Source organism: Hesperophylax consimilis, chromosome 11 (genome assembly GCF_061612785.1).
Source record: "Hesperophylax consimilis isolate HC1 chromosome 11, BYU_Hcon_1.0, whole genome shotgun sequence".
In the NCBI taxonomy this organism is placed as follows: domain Eukaryota; kingdom Metazoa; phylum Arthropoda; class Insecta; order Trichoptera; family Limnephilidae; genus Hesperophylax; species Hesperophylax consimilis.
In genome coordinates, this window is record NC_142846.1 from 38,190,897 (window position 1) to 38,208,523 (window position 17,627).

The following is a 17,627-nucleotide window of genomic DNA, read 5'->3' on the forward strand; positions in this document are numbered from 1 at the left end:
ATAATTTCGCAAAGTAAACTATCACGGAGGTATGTTATCATCGTCGTTTCTACTTTACGGCATTTAACTGTGATGCAAGTTTTATGGGTATTGATAGTTTAAGAATTAAGGAATGGATTAATCAGTATGCAAAAAAATCACGTGCTTGGGGTTACGGCGCGCGTTCTTTTGCTGAATTTACTATCGTACATCATATTATTAAAGGGCAGATAAGATGTATCAAAACTCAACTCTAATTTAACAATCAATACTTTTCACATTAATTTATACCTCGTACGGTTAATCCTGTTAAGATGGTAGCCGTCTTGGTTAGTACCTTTTGACTCCGCCAGAGTTTGCACGAGCGTTACCAGCAGTCAAATAGGAATAATCAGCAAAACGCGAGGGATACTGTTTACAGAACCTTTACCTAGTATTTTTTTGAATCTGACTACAAAACAAGATTCCAAGTGCTCTCAACTCGCAACTGTTTGGAGCTAGTGGGACATCCCCAAATGAGATATATTGTTGTGAGACTGAATAAAGTGGGTAAGGGAGAGAAGATGAAGATGGAGGGAGATGTAAAGAGGAAGGTCTGTAAATAAACATGACTAAAGTAATTTCAAGCAACGTTTCGATTCTGAATGGCGAACGGACAAAAATGAGTATTGTTAATTTATTAAGAATATAAAATAATAAATTTATTGATAATCCGGTTAAAAACGGGACTGCAGGCCGTTTCTTGATAAACTTTTAGTAAATTCGTAATAATATCGCAATACGTGTTGATCACCTGTGTTTTTTTTAATATTTTTTTTTATAGTAAATACCTCACAAGAGTCCCAACTGCTCCCGTCTGGAGCCAGTGAGACTATGGCATCCCCAATTGGGTGATGTTGTGAGGCCGAAGGTAAGTGGGGAAGGGAAAGAGGAAGGTGGGGAAGTACCTGGCTATTCAGATCTAGTTACTAAACACGGCTAAAGCCATTTGGAGCAACGTTTCAATTCTGAATGGTGGTCTTACACCAGGGCGATACTGGTAGTATCTTCCACTCTGGAACGTGCCGCAAATATACTATATATTATTTTAATTAATTAATTATGAAATAACACAAATTAATCAAATAAAATTTATTTGCGCACGCGACCTTAGGAATGGCAGTCCAATGCGTTACCACTGGACTATGCCGGCCGGCCGTGTTTGTCTTAATAAAATAATATAATGACGAAATGCGAAAATTTTTGGATTTTTATGAACACGTGTCCCGACATTGGTATTTTACTAAAAGTTATCAGGAAACCTAGCAATTCATTTGATAAGGGCCTGCAATCCCGCTTTTAACCGGATTACAAATAATTTGATGAGACTCTTAATAAATTAGCTTTAATTTTATCAGCAAGTTTTCATCGTGTCGTCTTTTACCAGGGCGATGCGATGCTTAGAGTATATCCACTTTAGCGATTGGTGTCATATATATACATTTACTATATCATTTAATTAATACTATTCCTTAAAATATTAATATGGAAACATATGAAACTGGTTGCTGCGGTTAGAAGCCAATGAATCCGCCTATATTGCTCCGTTTATCCCATTCTTTTTGGTTCTATAAAGTTGGCACGTTACGGCAAGAGATCGCTCGAGACGTTTTTGCAAACTTGGCATAATTTGCCAAAAATCGCTCGAGTGGATAGACCACTCTTACATCGTTTCCTCACATGGTTTTCTCTATTGTGTACGCAGTTTGATTGCAAATCACAGTGGCGTAACCAGGAAATCAGGATGCAGAACCAACTTTACCTAACTATTGTGTACCGTCACCATGTTTTCAACCTCTCGATGTCCGCATTGTTAGGAAAATTGCCATCGAATAGACCAGACTAGATTGTACGAGTTAACGCTTTCACTACCAGTGTCAATCTTCAGTGGTACATATCAATTTCATATTTTTATTTAAAAAAACAGCCCAATAAGAATTATATTTATTCGTACCTACACAAACCAAATATATTTATCACAAGAAACCAAAACAAGAATGCAAGTAGATTTGTTTTATGATAAACCCGTATACATAATATAAAGGTAAGTTATACGTATTATCTGAACAGAATAAGTATGTACTTGTACTACGACCCGTAATATATCATGCGTAATTTTCTACTAGTGAAAACCACACAAGAATTAGAACGGTCCGCAGCCAGTGAAAGTATGGGATCACAATTGGGGGACAGTTTTCCCAATTTATGAATGTCTCCAAATTATGGTAATCCGGGTATAAACCGGATTGCATGGATTACCGTTTCCCGATGAACGTTCCAGTAAATTCCTAATATATCGGAACACGTGTTCATGTACATGCGTTTGCCTTCGATTTTATAAATACATACATCGATAAATCTAAAATAATACGTTTTCCTATATCGTTGTCGTTACAAATCATCCAAATATTATTATTACTAACTGTACCGCGTCACGCGTCACTGTTGCTCAGCCTGTCTGTGCAGATAGAGAAACAATCTGATGGCGCTGTTTTTTTAAAAAAGCACGTTGTTATCTGTCTCAGGTGACATCTATATAATACATATATGTATATAAAACACACGCAACGTTGCAACAATGTAACATTGTGTCAACATTTTCAAAGCAATCGTTGAAGAACTTTCGAAGATTTAAGATTTTTTACGAACATTTACATTTTTATTTATATAGATAGATTATAGCGCTTATCAAGAGGATGATAAATTACCCTTAAAGAAAATTCTTTCATGTTTGTAATGAAAAACCAAAAAGCTGAATACAAAATTACAATAAATAACATGTATCGACCTAGCGACGTCTGGGTTCTTAGCCAAGGATCTTAACCATTCGGTCTCTGAGGACTTTATGATAAAGAGGGAGGGTTGTAGAAGATATACATTGTAATAATATAAATACAATAATAAGATCAGCGGAAGGCCTTTAATGACCTTACTTAACAACACTAAATTGTTCTCGCAAGGATTCACAAAAAAAATGTTGGCGCTTCTCTTTTTAGTTTCTGCGTACTCAAAAGACATTGAGAAGTCTGAAACGTCTGAAGTCTGTGATCGGCGGAGATAAAGATAGACGGTTCTTTGTGAAGCCGGTGATAATAATAGCGGCTCGAGATCAGCGTAAAAATGAACAAGTGAAAGGGATTGGAGGTTGTTTTGTTGGAGCATGCGAACTTAGTTTCTTACCACTACCACCGTTCTTGCTCACTCTACTAAACATGACGGCGAGTCATGGAACTAATCTTGATAGAGCTGGATTGGTACTGCAGTAAAATTTTTGATTTTTGTACTGATAATTTTTTTAAATTTCTGTACTGGGCCAATGCAGAATGGAGAGCGCTAGATTCTAGATGAAAAACGTATATTTTCAAATTCTTATAAGTCTTGTTAGTAAATTAGTAGGTCAATCCTGTAGATGAAATATAAAACATGTTAATATGGTGTATTGGTGAGCGTAATAGATCAGCGGTTGTAATTTTCTCATTGAAAAATCATGTACAGGCGTAATTACGCCTATTACGCCTGTACATTTTCGTAAATTAAATTAAATCGTTAGTGAAATCAAATATTTGAAATTATGAGGAAAATAATTTCCCTCAGGGCCTATGTCATCTTTGTAGATGCTGGTGTTGAGAGTTTTTTAGAAAAGGAAGGATAGGAAGATCTGGGAAGGAAAAGGGTATGAGGTGTGGGTAGTGTAATTTGGGGTCAGTGAGTCCAGGAGTGACGGACGTTTGAATTCAACCCTCTCACTGTCGAGAAAGTCCTGCTGCAGAAGTAAAATGATCTCCCTTAACCAGTCTCTCCAAATCACACAGTAGGTGGGCAGACGTATCCGCCTGCAAGGCTTAGACAATCCTCACCCCAAAAACCATGCCCGCCTCCCAAATATTATTAAAGGTTAGTAAGCAATGTGATCTTATCTGAATAACCAAGTACTTCCCCACTTCCCACCGCCTCGATACATTTTCCGTATTCAGTGTCATTTTCACATACAAAAGATATCAACGCGCATTCAACAAACGTGAAAACAGATAAAAATCATAAACATTTGTTTGTTCGTTTAGTAATAACGAATGGCGTAATACTTGTAAGTTATATTAACACAGAAGATTTACTAAAAACCTCAAAAGATGTTATACTTACGTACATAAATATGTAATGCATTTAATATTAATTAAAAATCAGGTATTTTTATTATTTAACTCTGCCACCGGACCTGTAGAAATGCAAATACACCACTACGATACGGCGCCGTGGTCACTCGAGCAGTTCTGCACAGTTACCTGACTCAGTGGTACACTTTTGCCGGCGTTATTCACTATCCAGTACGATCAACTATCTCAGTATATGCAGAAAGGGGCGTATCAACCTCCGATACGTACCTATGCGATTAGTTGTTAAGTTAATAGGACGCAGCATGATGTTGAGTTTATGTAATCGAAAATGGAAAGCAAAGATGGCCGCTCTCAACATTGTCAAGTTTTTCTTTTTATGCTTCCATCTCTTAAGTTAATTGATTAAAGAAGCAAATAATTTATTGTTTCTGATAAAAATAAGTTTCCATTTTTTTCATACGCTTTTAGTTTGCTGCGATTAGTTTGTTGAATTAATGTGGCGCAGTGTATGTCGAGGTTATGTAATCGATAAGGGAATATAAAGATGGCCGCTCTCAACATTTTGTTAATAGTTTAGTTTTTTTGTACGTTCGTCCATTGACTTGAAAACAGTTTCTCATTTTTAAAAGTAACATTTATTTATTTTGGTACCATCTAAGTGATTTAGAGAAATGGAATTGATTGAGTTTAATTGATTAATAGTATTAAAAATGAGGCAATGGGTGTTGATTTAGGTTTGTACCATGCAGAAGGGAGTTTGTACTATTTACGAATCAGAGTAATTTAATGAGCTACGAACAAGATTAAGAAAGGGGAACTTACATTGTTTAAATAAGCAGGGTGTATGAAAAAGAGAATAAGCTTTATGTGACAGTGACAGTAATATTAACCGCCTAAAAATAACCACCCGGAAGTTACGTTGTTTTTAGTGTCAAGAAAAATTAAAAAAATTGCATGGGTACTTGACAATAATTATTGACCACCATGAAAATAATGGCCGGGGGTCAGGTTAGGTTAGGTTTCTTTTTAGTAAATGTGTAAGAAATGTAAATGCTTTTATACAGGGTGTCTGGGGATTAGGTGGATAAACTTCAGGAGGTGATTCTACAAGTAAAATAGGTTTTTTTTTCGAAATTTCAACGTTTTAGGGCAGATTTCATGTACAAAAATTGAATTATTTGTATGGAGAAAATAATATTCTTCTACGGGAAAATATTTTTGTATGGGAAAAACAAAGATTTTCGAAAAAAGTTGTTGACGTTTTTATTTCTACCATCATGTAGAATTACCTCCCAAAGTTTGTACACTTTGCCCACGGACACCCTGTGAAGGTAGTTTTTTTTTGCTTCAAGGCACCGAATAGATGTACCCACTAGAAATACCTTTAATGCAGTTTTGAATGGATACCAATTTCGCCGCTGACTTCTTAATACCTTTTGTTTCTAGCCCGTATAGCACGCGCTCTGTCTCGAGCACACTTGCCTGACATCGTATATCATCATCTTTTCAGTTTCATAATAATGATGAAACACTGTTTTTTATTGAAAATTTAAGGCTTGATTTGCCAGACTTCTAGATCACGAATCACGTCCTTATCGCATTTCTTATTATTGTTTTCATTTCCTCCACCATGTTTATCTTCCCTTTCAGATATTTGGCATGAAGTTTAGTCTGTTAGATTCAAGAACACTTGATGACTAGGCAACTCAAACAAGATCACCACTTTAAACCTTGTCCGCTGGCAAAAAAACCTAATAACGCATTCTCTTTATTTTTTGTCCACTTAACTATAACTTGCACGAGTCAGCACGCTCGCGTTGGTGACACTTAGTCACCGCTCAGTGTCACGACTCAGCATACACAAGGCGCCCAGGGGTGACATGGTGACACGTCACACTGCACTACAGACCTGTCTCGCCTCGGTTGACAGAGACAGAGATGCTGTTGAAAACTGAGATGATACACCAAAAACACGACCATTTTGCTTCCGAGGTCATCGTCACGAAACAAAATGGTAGTGAGTAAGAGTATCAGTATTTAGTAATTAGATTGCATTGTGACTTACTTTTTTGGATTCAATTTATTATCTTCAAGAAGCGAAGAGAACCGAAGAAAAGTGAGCACGCAATTTCTTCGATATTTGTACTACTGGTAATTGCTACTACTATTTGTACGAAGAGAACAATATAATAACTAAATAATATGCTAATTAAACAAAAAAAAACACAGCATTGTCTGATTCCTGAAAAATCATTAATCAGTTACAATTTTGAAAACGCCAAATAAAATAATTTTATGATAAAATATTTTTGGTCATGTAAGTACCTACACTATCGTTTGTCTGAATTATTCACATAATCAGTTAAAATTTTTGAAATTACACTTATATTCAAAGTAAATTGGAGTTCATTGAACCAGATTTCATGCAGGAGAGTAAGTGCAACAGATTGTTGGTGATGCAATGCGAAGTAATTCAAAACCAAGTGTTTTTGGTTTTGGTTTTAAAAATAGTGCGCTGAAAATTTTTAACTTATGCTTCTGTTCGATTCTACGTATAGAACACATATTTCTCCTTTCTATAATAGATCAGTTTTTTTAATTTATGCTTCTGTTCAATAATGCGAATTCAACACGCATTGTCCTTTTCTATAATCGTGCAGTTTTTCTATAAATATAAACAAAAAAATAATAAAGTATCAAGCCTCCAAAAAAGGCTTTGAAGCGCAAAATCTACTACTTGCAAACCCATTTTCGAATACGGTTCTATTATTTTATGTTTTGTTTTTTAAGTTATGTTCTTTAAATAAAAACATTTCAATAATAATTGTGCCTAAAATTCACAAAATGCGTATTTGCGACGTATTTTCTTCGTTATCGCCATGCGCTGTGCGTGGAGTGAGCGAATCCGAAAATTACCCATCGAAGTAGATCACCGACCAATATTAAAAAAAATGAAGCGGTATTAGTGTTTTTTCATTAATATTTTGTAATTACTAAAAATTCAACCCGGAAAAAACAATTATATTTTTCTAAAATACATCTATTAAAATATCATCATAACAACACCAACCTCGAGAAGTACTAGAAGTGTTTACATTAGGTATTTGGAAGTCTTAGTCTTAAGTTGCATTTAAAAAGAATACTAAAATAACAAGCAGGTCTGCTGCAACGCGAGCCATGTACACATAAGTGCATTCCTTAAAACGAAAACAAAACATCAAATCCAATACGTAATTTGCATTTATTGCTTTTTTACACACGTTGCATATTTGCAATGCATTAATAAGGATTATGTGCAATATTTAAGACACCAGGGTATTATTAGAAAGGAGATGGGCAAAGTCGAATAAGAAATGGCGCCATGATTGGATTGTGATTGTGCAAAAGTTACTTATTCGCAAGATAACAACCAGTCATCGGAATAATAATTGCATCACTGATGAAATCGTCACTACGCCCCATGAGTCATGAGTAGGGAACTGAAAATGTAGCGTTTTTTTTTGGCGAAATTTCGGAAATTAAGTGTTTTCACTAACATTTAGAGAATTTCTTCCGGAAGGCTTATATTTACATTAAATTATATTTATAGAAAGTAGAAAAAAGTTGATGTTTTGTAATATAAAAAATATTTACATTGCTAACGCTGGCTAAACCTTATGAGATATATCAAAATAATGTACTACGGAATTGTATATCTTAAAAAGGCCTACAGAAAAGTCCAACATATGTGATATCTTCAAAGGATAATCCCCAGCAAAGCCAGGTACACGTCAGCTAGTTTCTTTGTATACCGGAAAATCGGGTTATTCTCGTGAAAAGGGCAAAATTCGCGCGAAATTTTCAGCTCCCTACTATTGTCATGAGATTTTTTATTTTAACATTTAATTGATGTGTGTCGATATCATTAATTTAAATTTATTTATCATTACTTATACCGGGACATAATCAGGTAGCAAGGAAACAAAATCACTGTGATTCAGAAATAATAATGTCGTGGAACCGTTTTTAGATTAATGTCGTATTAATTATAACCTTTCTTTACATCTTTTTATTTTATTTTTCCTTGTTTTAATTTCTCAACCCTCTTTTAAATTTTAAATATTAATTTCATCTAAATAAAAAGTAAAATTTCAATTTTATAAACTCATATGTCAATAATTTTTTACTATATTGCTATTTTTGTATTATCATATTTGAATATTCTTTTAGTCTATTATCTACGTTTATATTATTTAAAATACAAGTTAGAAACTTCTTATATCAACCAAGAAAACTTTTCATATTATTTATAAAGTGCAATAACTAAGTAAAAGTCAATACACTAGACTAAACAAGAATCGCTTTTAATAAATCTGCCTATTTCTGTCTGTCCTAAAACAGGTAATCTCCTAGTTGGACAGCCAAAGATCACTGTAATATGTAATATGTCATGTTTTAAAAAAAAATGATAAATGATAAATAAATAATTAGATCAGATGGCTGAAAAAAGACTATATGAAACTGATAGGTGCTTTGCCTGATTTTGTTTAAAACAACATTTATTTTGACTACCGCCCGGTTTCTGAAATATACTTTCTTCGTAAGAATAAAGGTTCAATTAACATAATGGTATCACATACTGTACTATTTATTTATTAATTTTATGTTACTAATTTGTACATTTAAGGTCACAAATTACTAATTAATTGTTACATGCATATACATATGCTATATTTTCTCCTGCTTGATGTGGATATACTATCATATACACTATGATATTACTTTTTACTCCTACACCAAACTCAAGAGCTAGTTCTCTTCATTGGCGTAGAAATACTAAAAAACATATTTTTTCAAAAAAAAAAATTAACGTAAGACTAAAACAATTTTTTTATTTTACACTGTTAAAAAAACTGATCTTCTTTGAAGAGACAAATATTTTTTTTTAATTCTTTCAGTTTCACATCCTCACCGAAGATAATGAGATATTAAGAATCTCTTCAAATAATTGGTCAAAAATCCGGTTAAAAACGGGATTTCAGGCCGTTTCCTGATAAACATTTACTTAATTCCTAATTTGCCTTAACACCTGCATTGCCTTGATTTTATATGATAACGAAGCACGAAAATATTAGGATTTTCATGTTTTTACGTATTCCGATATTGTATAATCGAATTTTACTAAAATTTTACTATGAAATTAATTCAATATACTAATTATTTAATATACTCACAGGTTTTAATATTTAATTACCTTATTATTCCTGGTAACATTGTAGACAAAAACGGTTTAGACGATATAACATTGACTTTCGTTCGAATGAAAATAATATTTTACTTAATAGGAATCAATTAAAAAACAGGTTTTCATTGCCTATTATAATCATGACAATTTCTTAAATTTGTCGGTGTCCAAAAGATCGGTGCAGTGTATATGGTATTTATATGAACGATATTCCAAACATAAGTTTGGAATATCGTTCATATAAATACCATCGTCACGTGCCGTAGACGTAGACGTTGAACTTTTTCGTATGAAGTGGATTGGAAATAATTAGCATGTTTGACGTACAGATATAAATACGCCAGTTATATAAAAAATCCATACTAAACTACATTTAACAACAAAAAAATAAATTTCATCAAACATAAACTGTCATTAATAGATTAGTTAGACTAGAGTACAGAAAAAAATAATTAAAAAACACAAGCTTTGGAAAAAGACACCACAAATACCAGGCAATAAAAGCAACGAAAAAATTAGAAAATCAATAAACATTTCAGAACAAAACAAAATTAAAAGATGGGTAAATGAACAAAAAAGGCTTAAAAAGTTATAGCGTAAAAGAATAACATATATACGGAGAAAAGTGAGTATTGTTGATTCATTAAAATCTTCAAATTATTTGTAATCTGGTTAAAAACGGGACTGCAGGCCGCTTCCTTAAAAAGTTTTAGTAAATTTGTAATAAAATCGGAACACGTGTTCATACTGTTCATGCAGCTATGTTTGCCTTAATGATATTTAATGACGAAATGCAAACATATTAGGATTTTTATGAACACCTGTTCCGAGATCTTGACAGTCAGGAAACCTATCAATTCATTCGTTAACGGCCTGCAATCCCGTTTTTAAACGGAATACGAATAATTTGAAGAGATTCTTAATAATTTAGCAATAGCCAATTTTATCAGTAAGTTTTCTCCGTGTAGGTAAGTAACACTGTATGTATATAACACATACTAAATTAACATTCTTGACGTACTATAAAAAACACTACTAAACTACATTTTTGACCAAAAAACTATCGATAGACCTGTTAGACAAAAAAAATAACAACTCCGACGGTAAACCCAAGCTTTGGACAAAGACACCAGTCCGATACAAAAAAGGAGGGAAATAAAAAAATCTTATTTTGATAATAATTTATTATTATTTTGATAATAATAATCTTATATGGATTGTGGATTAAAGATTAAAGAAATGATTAAAATTAAAATAGTTCCATAATGTAAAAGAATAAAAATAAATAAATACACAATACCATTACAATACACACTTCGTTATATACAACCGTAACTCATAATATTTACCGATTTTTGTTACATTTGTACCGTTATATTATTATTCAATTTCAACTCAGTTTTATTTTATTTTATTTCAATTTATTATTGAATATTATTCAATTCTAAAATGGGGGCCTTAGCTTGGGGAAAGCACCCAGTGAGGCCCACATTATCAAATATTTTTGTATAAAGTTATTGAATCAAATATAAAAATAAATAAATTAAAAAAAAAACTGCATCATTGTTAATTGATATAAATTGTAAAGTAATAAATCTGTAACAAATATGCCGGTGCACTGGTTTCTTCGCTTCAATGATAATTGAATAAGTGGAAATAAACGAATTGAATTAATTCACAATATAACTTCAGCTTCTCAAAGACTCATTCATATTGAATCATAGTGATGGTGAATAGAATTAATTTGGTTTTTGCCTTCAATCGAGGCAAAAACTAATTAAATAAACTTACTAACGCGGCAATCTTAAAAGATACAAACGTAAAAGAAATAACATTCGTGTAATAAATCCGAAGGTTAAATATTCAATATTATTTGTTGGTTGTGTTTGTATATTTGTCTAGGTTAGAAAAGACGCGGTAATTTATAAATGACCAAGGGTATATTTTTAGTAAATTTAAATACGATCTTATTTTCTCACCGACATTTTTTTAACGAACGGCGGATCCGGCGCTGACTCGAAGCGTAGATACCATTTACGTTTGAAAAGACTGGAATAATCTACAAATGTTTCGAAATAATTAGGCACCCAAATTTAGAAACAATTTTTCTTAATCTATACCAGTTTTCCAAATTATTAAATAAAAATCTTAGAAATTAATTTTGTTAGATATTATTTAGAATCTTGTGTACCTCATCTGTTTTTAAAATACGACGTAAATGAAAAAAAATAGGTTAATTGTTAGAATCTGAATAGGTATTTAATTAATTTTAATCAATTATTTTTTTATTGTACTATTTACAGAACCTAAGTATTACATCGATTGTGGATATAAACCTTTCGAATTTATACAAAATTAGACATTGTTATAACCCATATGAGCAAAGGTCCTTATAATATTTGAAACAATCAATTTAAAAATAAATTTTCCTTGTTTTTATAAGAGTCGATAAAGATTTTCTTGCCGGAAATCATGAACCGCAAGGAATACAAAATGAGGAAAAGAGCAATGACACCGCCATCTATCGGACAACGTAAAAAACAAAAAGTCTTTTGCTTGATTGCAAGATTAGTAAGTTTTTTGGGGTTTCCCACAATCCCACTAAAGAAATAAACCGATAGAAGTACATACAAAATGTGGGCGTGTTTGTATGCCCGAAGAAAGGTCAGTTTTCCCTTACTTCTGGTAAAATCGATAAAATTTTTTCAAATACCAAAAATCTATCTTGAACAGATAATCAATTTCAATGGTATGTCTGAAACCTAGGAGTCGAAATGTCTTATGTAAATTGGCTGACGGAATACAAAAAGGCACTGAAAAAAAAACTGATTATCTCTCACTCCAGAAGATAGGTGGAAACTTGAGTGTCAATCGGCCGACGTGAATCCCAAAGCCGCTGTGCCCATATAATGCACGGGTGGGGCCTAAAAGAGTCGGCCATGTGTGAATGCGGTGTAGTGCAGACCACCGAACATGTGGTTAAAGAATGCCCGCTGGATTCATTCCCCGGTGGGATTAACGAGGTCAACAGGATGACGCCAGAGGCCCTAGACTGGCTCACTGACCTATATGTTCCCCTCTGATACCCCACCATACGAAAGAAGAAGAAGAATGTAAATTGGCAACACTTGATGTCAGTGGTGCCAGTAGGTGGAATTAAATTTCGCAATTCACTTCTTTATTTATAAGCATCCGGTACGCCATGATTGAATGATTTATTTAAATAATATCGAAAATTAATTATACATAGGATGCATTCTAAAATAATTCGACGCGGATCTTTTACTCCCCCAATGGTACCGAATAATAAATATGAATTAATTTATTTGCATTTTTTACTCCTCCACAAGTAAATTAATAAATGTTTTTTTTAAATTTTATTCCTAATGTCTAAAAATATATTTATTGATTGATGAGACGTTTAATTGATGTTTTATTAGATGGAATTATTCGTTCGAACACTAACTGAAGTGGGTCGAAAGAAGAAACAGCATAATTTTTTTAAAAGTTTAACATCGGCTCCACACAATGAGGAAAAGAATGAACTTGCGTACTTTGGGGATGATGTGTAGGGGATATTTTTAATGAAATAATGGAGAGGGAGGTTGGGAAAGGAAATTGGTATGAGGGGTGGGTAGAAATCTGGGGTTGTGTGTCTTGGAGTGACGGACGTTTGAATCCATTTCTCCCACTGCGGTGGAAGGCGCTGGTCGAGAGAAGGTCGAGATGTTGAAGGGTCTTCCTCAACCAGTGTCTCCCGAACCGGCTCGCCACGCATTAGGTGAAGAGATTAAGCATTAAGACCTAGACAAACCTCGCCCCATGAACCCGGCACCCCTACTAAGTCACCAAACGTAGCGGAAACATGGGGTGATCTAAGGCAGAGGTATTCGTTATCCAATAAAATGGTTCCCGATGCGGTAATACATATACCCGTCTCCCAAATCAAATATCCGAAGCAGCCCAAACTCTCGAACGGTGAGCACTGGTGTTATGAAAAATACACATCGTTTTGTCTGAATATTCCAGATCAATCCAACCATATTCAGTTAGCATCATCATACAGACCAAAAATATGACGACTGGCCAATATTTTTTAATTTTATTTATTAACAACAACAAAAAACGCCCCAAAACTGTTTATTCCAGGGCAAAGCCGGGTACTCAATGTAGCAGATGTGTTAATAGATGTAAAAAATATATGATATGTAGTGACGAACAAAATCATGATATCGATTTAAAAATTGAAGTATTTCTATTAATGTGATATCTAAAAAAATTGTGCAACGATTTTAATGTGTTGCAAAAGCAATAAAAAACAAACTAAACGTTGCCAACTAATTGCACACTGCCGATCCTAATCGACATCGTGCGTGTCTAAGCATCATTCGATTTTCATAATATCACATACATATTTCGATTATAAACATATTATAATTTAGATCATGCACATCACTATTTATTAATCTACTTCCTTGTAATAAAGCAATAGCGATTCACGTCCACAATGAATTTAATATTGTATTATGTTACAGAAGTCTATCAAATTATTCAATACAATTAAAATTTCAAAACAAGGAAATTACAACAACTTAAAAACATACGGGTGAAATGTGAAATTAATGAAATAGTTCCGAGATAATAATTTGTGTAATGCGTTTTACAATACGTGTGATTGTTCATTATTGTACAAGTTAGTGTAGGTATTGTACGAGTTAGTGTAGATATTGTACGAGTTAGTGTAGGTACTGTACGAGTATATTGTAGTGTTGTAGATTGTGGTACACATTATGCATAATGTGGGTTGAATCGCTTTCTATAAGTCAGTGTAATCTGCGTAGGTACTATATTGAGTAATGCAATGTAAATGTATCGCAGATTAATGTAAGTACGTGAGTAGATACTATAAAGCAGTGATAAGCAACCCGTGGCCCGCGAGCCTTTTTGCCGAACTTGGCTAGATAAAATATCAAAAAGTTTCAGGTAAAGAATATTCAGCGGATTCTTTTGTTTGAAAAGGGGTTGAGCGAAAGACTTCAATTTTTGAATCGGCTGCTCAAAATAATATGTTTTTCTTAAGTTATGTAATTCTTAAGCCCTCGCATACCCAATTTCTACCGATTTATAACAAGTTTCTTGAAAAATCTTTAATTTTTTACATTCTAAAATAAAAATAAGTTATTTTTGAAGATTATATGAAATCCCCTCGATAGAAAAAATCGCAAAATAAGCTTTGAAAATTATTAAAAACACGTTGTTTCAGTTATTTATTATGTTATAGGCATGAAAAAAATTACAGTGTATCTAAATGCAATTGAATTTTGAGAGATTTTGCCCTATTTCAAACGAGTCTTGTTTAATTAAACACTTTAACCATTTTTGCTGAATTACTATCGTTTTTCTAATATAATTAGCGCGCTCCCTCTAACATTCTTATTTACACATCTCCCTTTCAAACCATCTAAAGAAAAACGCTTTAAAAACGCTTACTCCCCGGGCCTTAAGACCAAATTTGAGACTTCATCTTATTATTTAAATCTATGTTTCCGTTTTATACAATTAAAGTTTTCTTGACTAATTTGTTTTTTACTTTCTTAAAGAAAAATCAACATTTTCCCAAAACTGCAAGTAGGTATTATTATATGTTCTTTTTCAGAATGATATAAATCGACAGCGTCAATTGTTTTGATTATGGAAACATAAATTTTTTGTCTTCGGTGCTTGATTTTTTGGGATCTGTAATTGTTTTAATTAAAAAATGACCATTTAAGAAAATTGATTCGAACAAACATTTAAAATGGATTTCCTTCCGGCTAAAAAGGTTGATCATCACTTGTATAAAGTGACAAAGCATGATTATTAAACTGTTCAAATTTCCGGAATAACAAGTTTTTAGTTCGTGTATTCGTGAACACATAACCACACAAAAGTACCAAGTTGTGTTTGCAGAAAACATGTTTTAAAATGCTGAAATTTAGAGGCTTAATTTTAAAGTTGGCAAGAACCACTCAACGTACTCTAACATAGGTATCTCAACTGTCGTCACTAAATTGGGGTATTTCTTGAGGCGCAAGAGAGTGGATAAATGTAGGAGATGGGGAAGATCAAGGTTGAGATTTTACTGGAATGGGTATTTCAGCCTTTTCAAAAATATGATTTAAGATTTTCACGGCCAAAAGTATTTTTGCTATTTGTTTTTGGGGTGTTATGCCGTGTTGCGCTAACTCCTTCTGTACCAACGTTTCGAACAGCATTGCAGTGTCCATCATCAGGGCAGATGTGTTATTACAATAACCGTGTTATTGTTATTACAATAGCACGGCATAACACCCCAAAAACAAATAACAAAAATACTTTTCAAAAATGTTTAAGAAATATTTATTGAAATGTAAAATATTAACTAAAAATAGAAACATTGCAAAGATAATTAATATGTGTGGACTCAATTTAACCTTAAAAATTAACTGTTAAAATAGTCTTTATTGTAGGTATAGGTACTATTCTAATTTATTATAGCCCCGTTTTAGAAAACGGATAATTTTTTTGGTTATAAAACATATCCAAAAATGTGTTCAGAAAATTGGAAAAATAATAGCACGCCACTGGTGTACCTACCTACTCTAAGTATCCCCATTATAACCTATCGTTTAAATTCTATCAGCTCTAGTTAACACTGATTATTACTTTGAACAGTAAAAAACACAAGTAATGCAATCTCTACATCCACGAAATCCACATATCATGTCTTTAGAAAATATATATGGACAAATTTTGTTATTTTAAATGTTTTTTTTAAGAAAATTTTTAAAGGCTTTTCTTAATAGGTAAAAATATACAATTTGTATAAATAGTATAAAATAAAGTCGCTATCCGCGTCTGTCTGTTTGTGCGCTCAGTTCTTCTAAACTCCGCAACGGATTTTGATATGATTTTTACTATCATTTAGAGATTCTCTTCCGAAAGGTTTACATATATGATACATACATATTATATTTATAGAAATTATAGAAAAGTCAATGTTTTATAATCAAGTCGTCAAAATATATTTTCGGTCACTACATTGCTAACGCTGACTAAACCGCATGAGATACAAATAATGTACTACGAATTTTTGTTATTTATTTTTGGGATGTTATGCCGTGTTGCGCTAACTCCTTCTTTAGCCTACAATGTACTACGAAATTGTACATTTTGCACACAGAAAATTCAGTGATGGTATATGTCTATCTCCTAAGAATAACTCCATACGATAAATATAATTGTGTTTAAAAAACAGCTTTAAAAATCCCCTAAAATCGTGTCTTTCAAAACTTTCGTATTTATAAAATGAATAACACTGAGAACACACTAATGATAAATAAATAATATTGAAATTGGACAAATGACATAATACAACATCGTGATTATGAAATTTAGTAAATACACGCACCGCAACGTAACGAATTAGCAAAAAAATAAAAATTTACTTCGTAATCCGAAAAAAAAAAACAAAATAATAAGAAGATTGAATTACCTGTATATTATATCCATCGGAAATCCAACTTGTAGAAAATAACTTCCTCAACTTATTTCTTTTACACTCTGTCAATCCCAAATAACGATCATCCATTTTTATGGTTTATAATGACAACTTCAAACCAGAAAAAACTTCAATGCACCATTTAAAAGTCCGAGGACAACTTATGTAGTTGAATTTTCCGCTGTTTTATTGTCTGTACCGGTTACAAAACTCACAAGAGTTATTGTTAATTTACAAAGCGATAATCTCAAAGATTAACCGAAACACAATCACTTTAAGTCGACCGCTCGAGGAAACTGAGAATGGAACGCAACGAAAAAAGGCTCGTGCAGCAATGGAGTCGAACACAAACTGACGACGCTGGTTTGTTATTAGTTATTGTTATTACAAATTCGCGGTAAACTCGTCGTGCGTTACCTCAAAATCAAGAACCCACTTTAATTTGTTTTACACGCCAGTTAATATCACGTTCAAAACTGAACGGAGAAAATCGGTATGAAAACTATTATTGTAGATAGGTACGCGAGATATATTTAAATATTTTGAGCCGTGTGAAACTTTTTAGTTTCCATAGACAAAGGCTTTCCGCGAAGAAAAGCGTTCGAATGGAACTTATTTTGAATCAAGGGACACGCAACATAGAATATTAACATTCGAATGTTATTAATTTTGAATCAAGGAACGCAAAAATTAAAATAGCGACATTCGAATGTTCTTAATTTTGAATCAAGGAACGCAAAAAATATAATAGCGA

General features: G+C 32.8%; 1 protein-coding gene across 1 annotated transcript in view; it reads right to left on the reverse strand.

Moving 5' to 3' along the window:
• LOC149420122 (uncharacterized) overlaps positions 1-17,107 on the reverse strand; it is a 200,531-nt gene extending 183,424 nt beyond the window's left edge. The window contains exon 1 of the mRNA XM_089637494.1: positions 16,868-17,107. Within this exon, the coding sequence (XP_089493620.1) occupies positions 16,868-16,963 (96 nt within the window). The 5' untranslated portion in view covers positions 16,964-17,107. The remainder of the gene's footprint in view (positions 1-16,867) is intronic.
• Between the last annotated feature and the right edge of the window lie 520 nt (positions 17,108-17,627).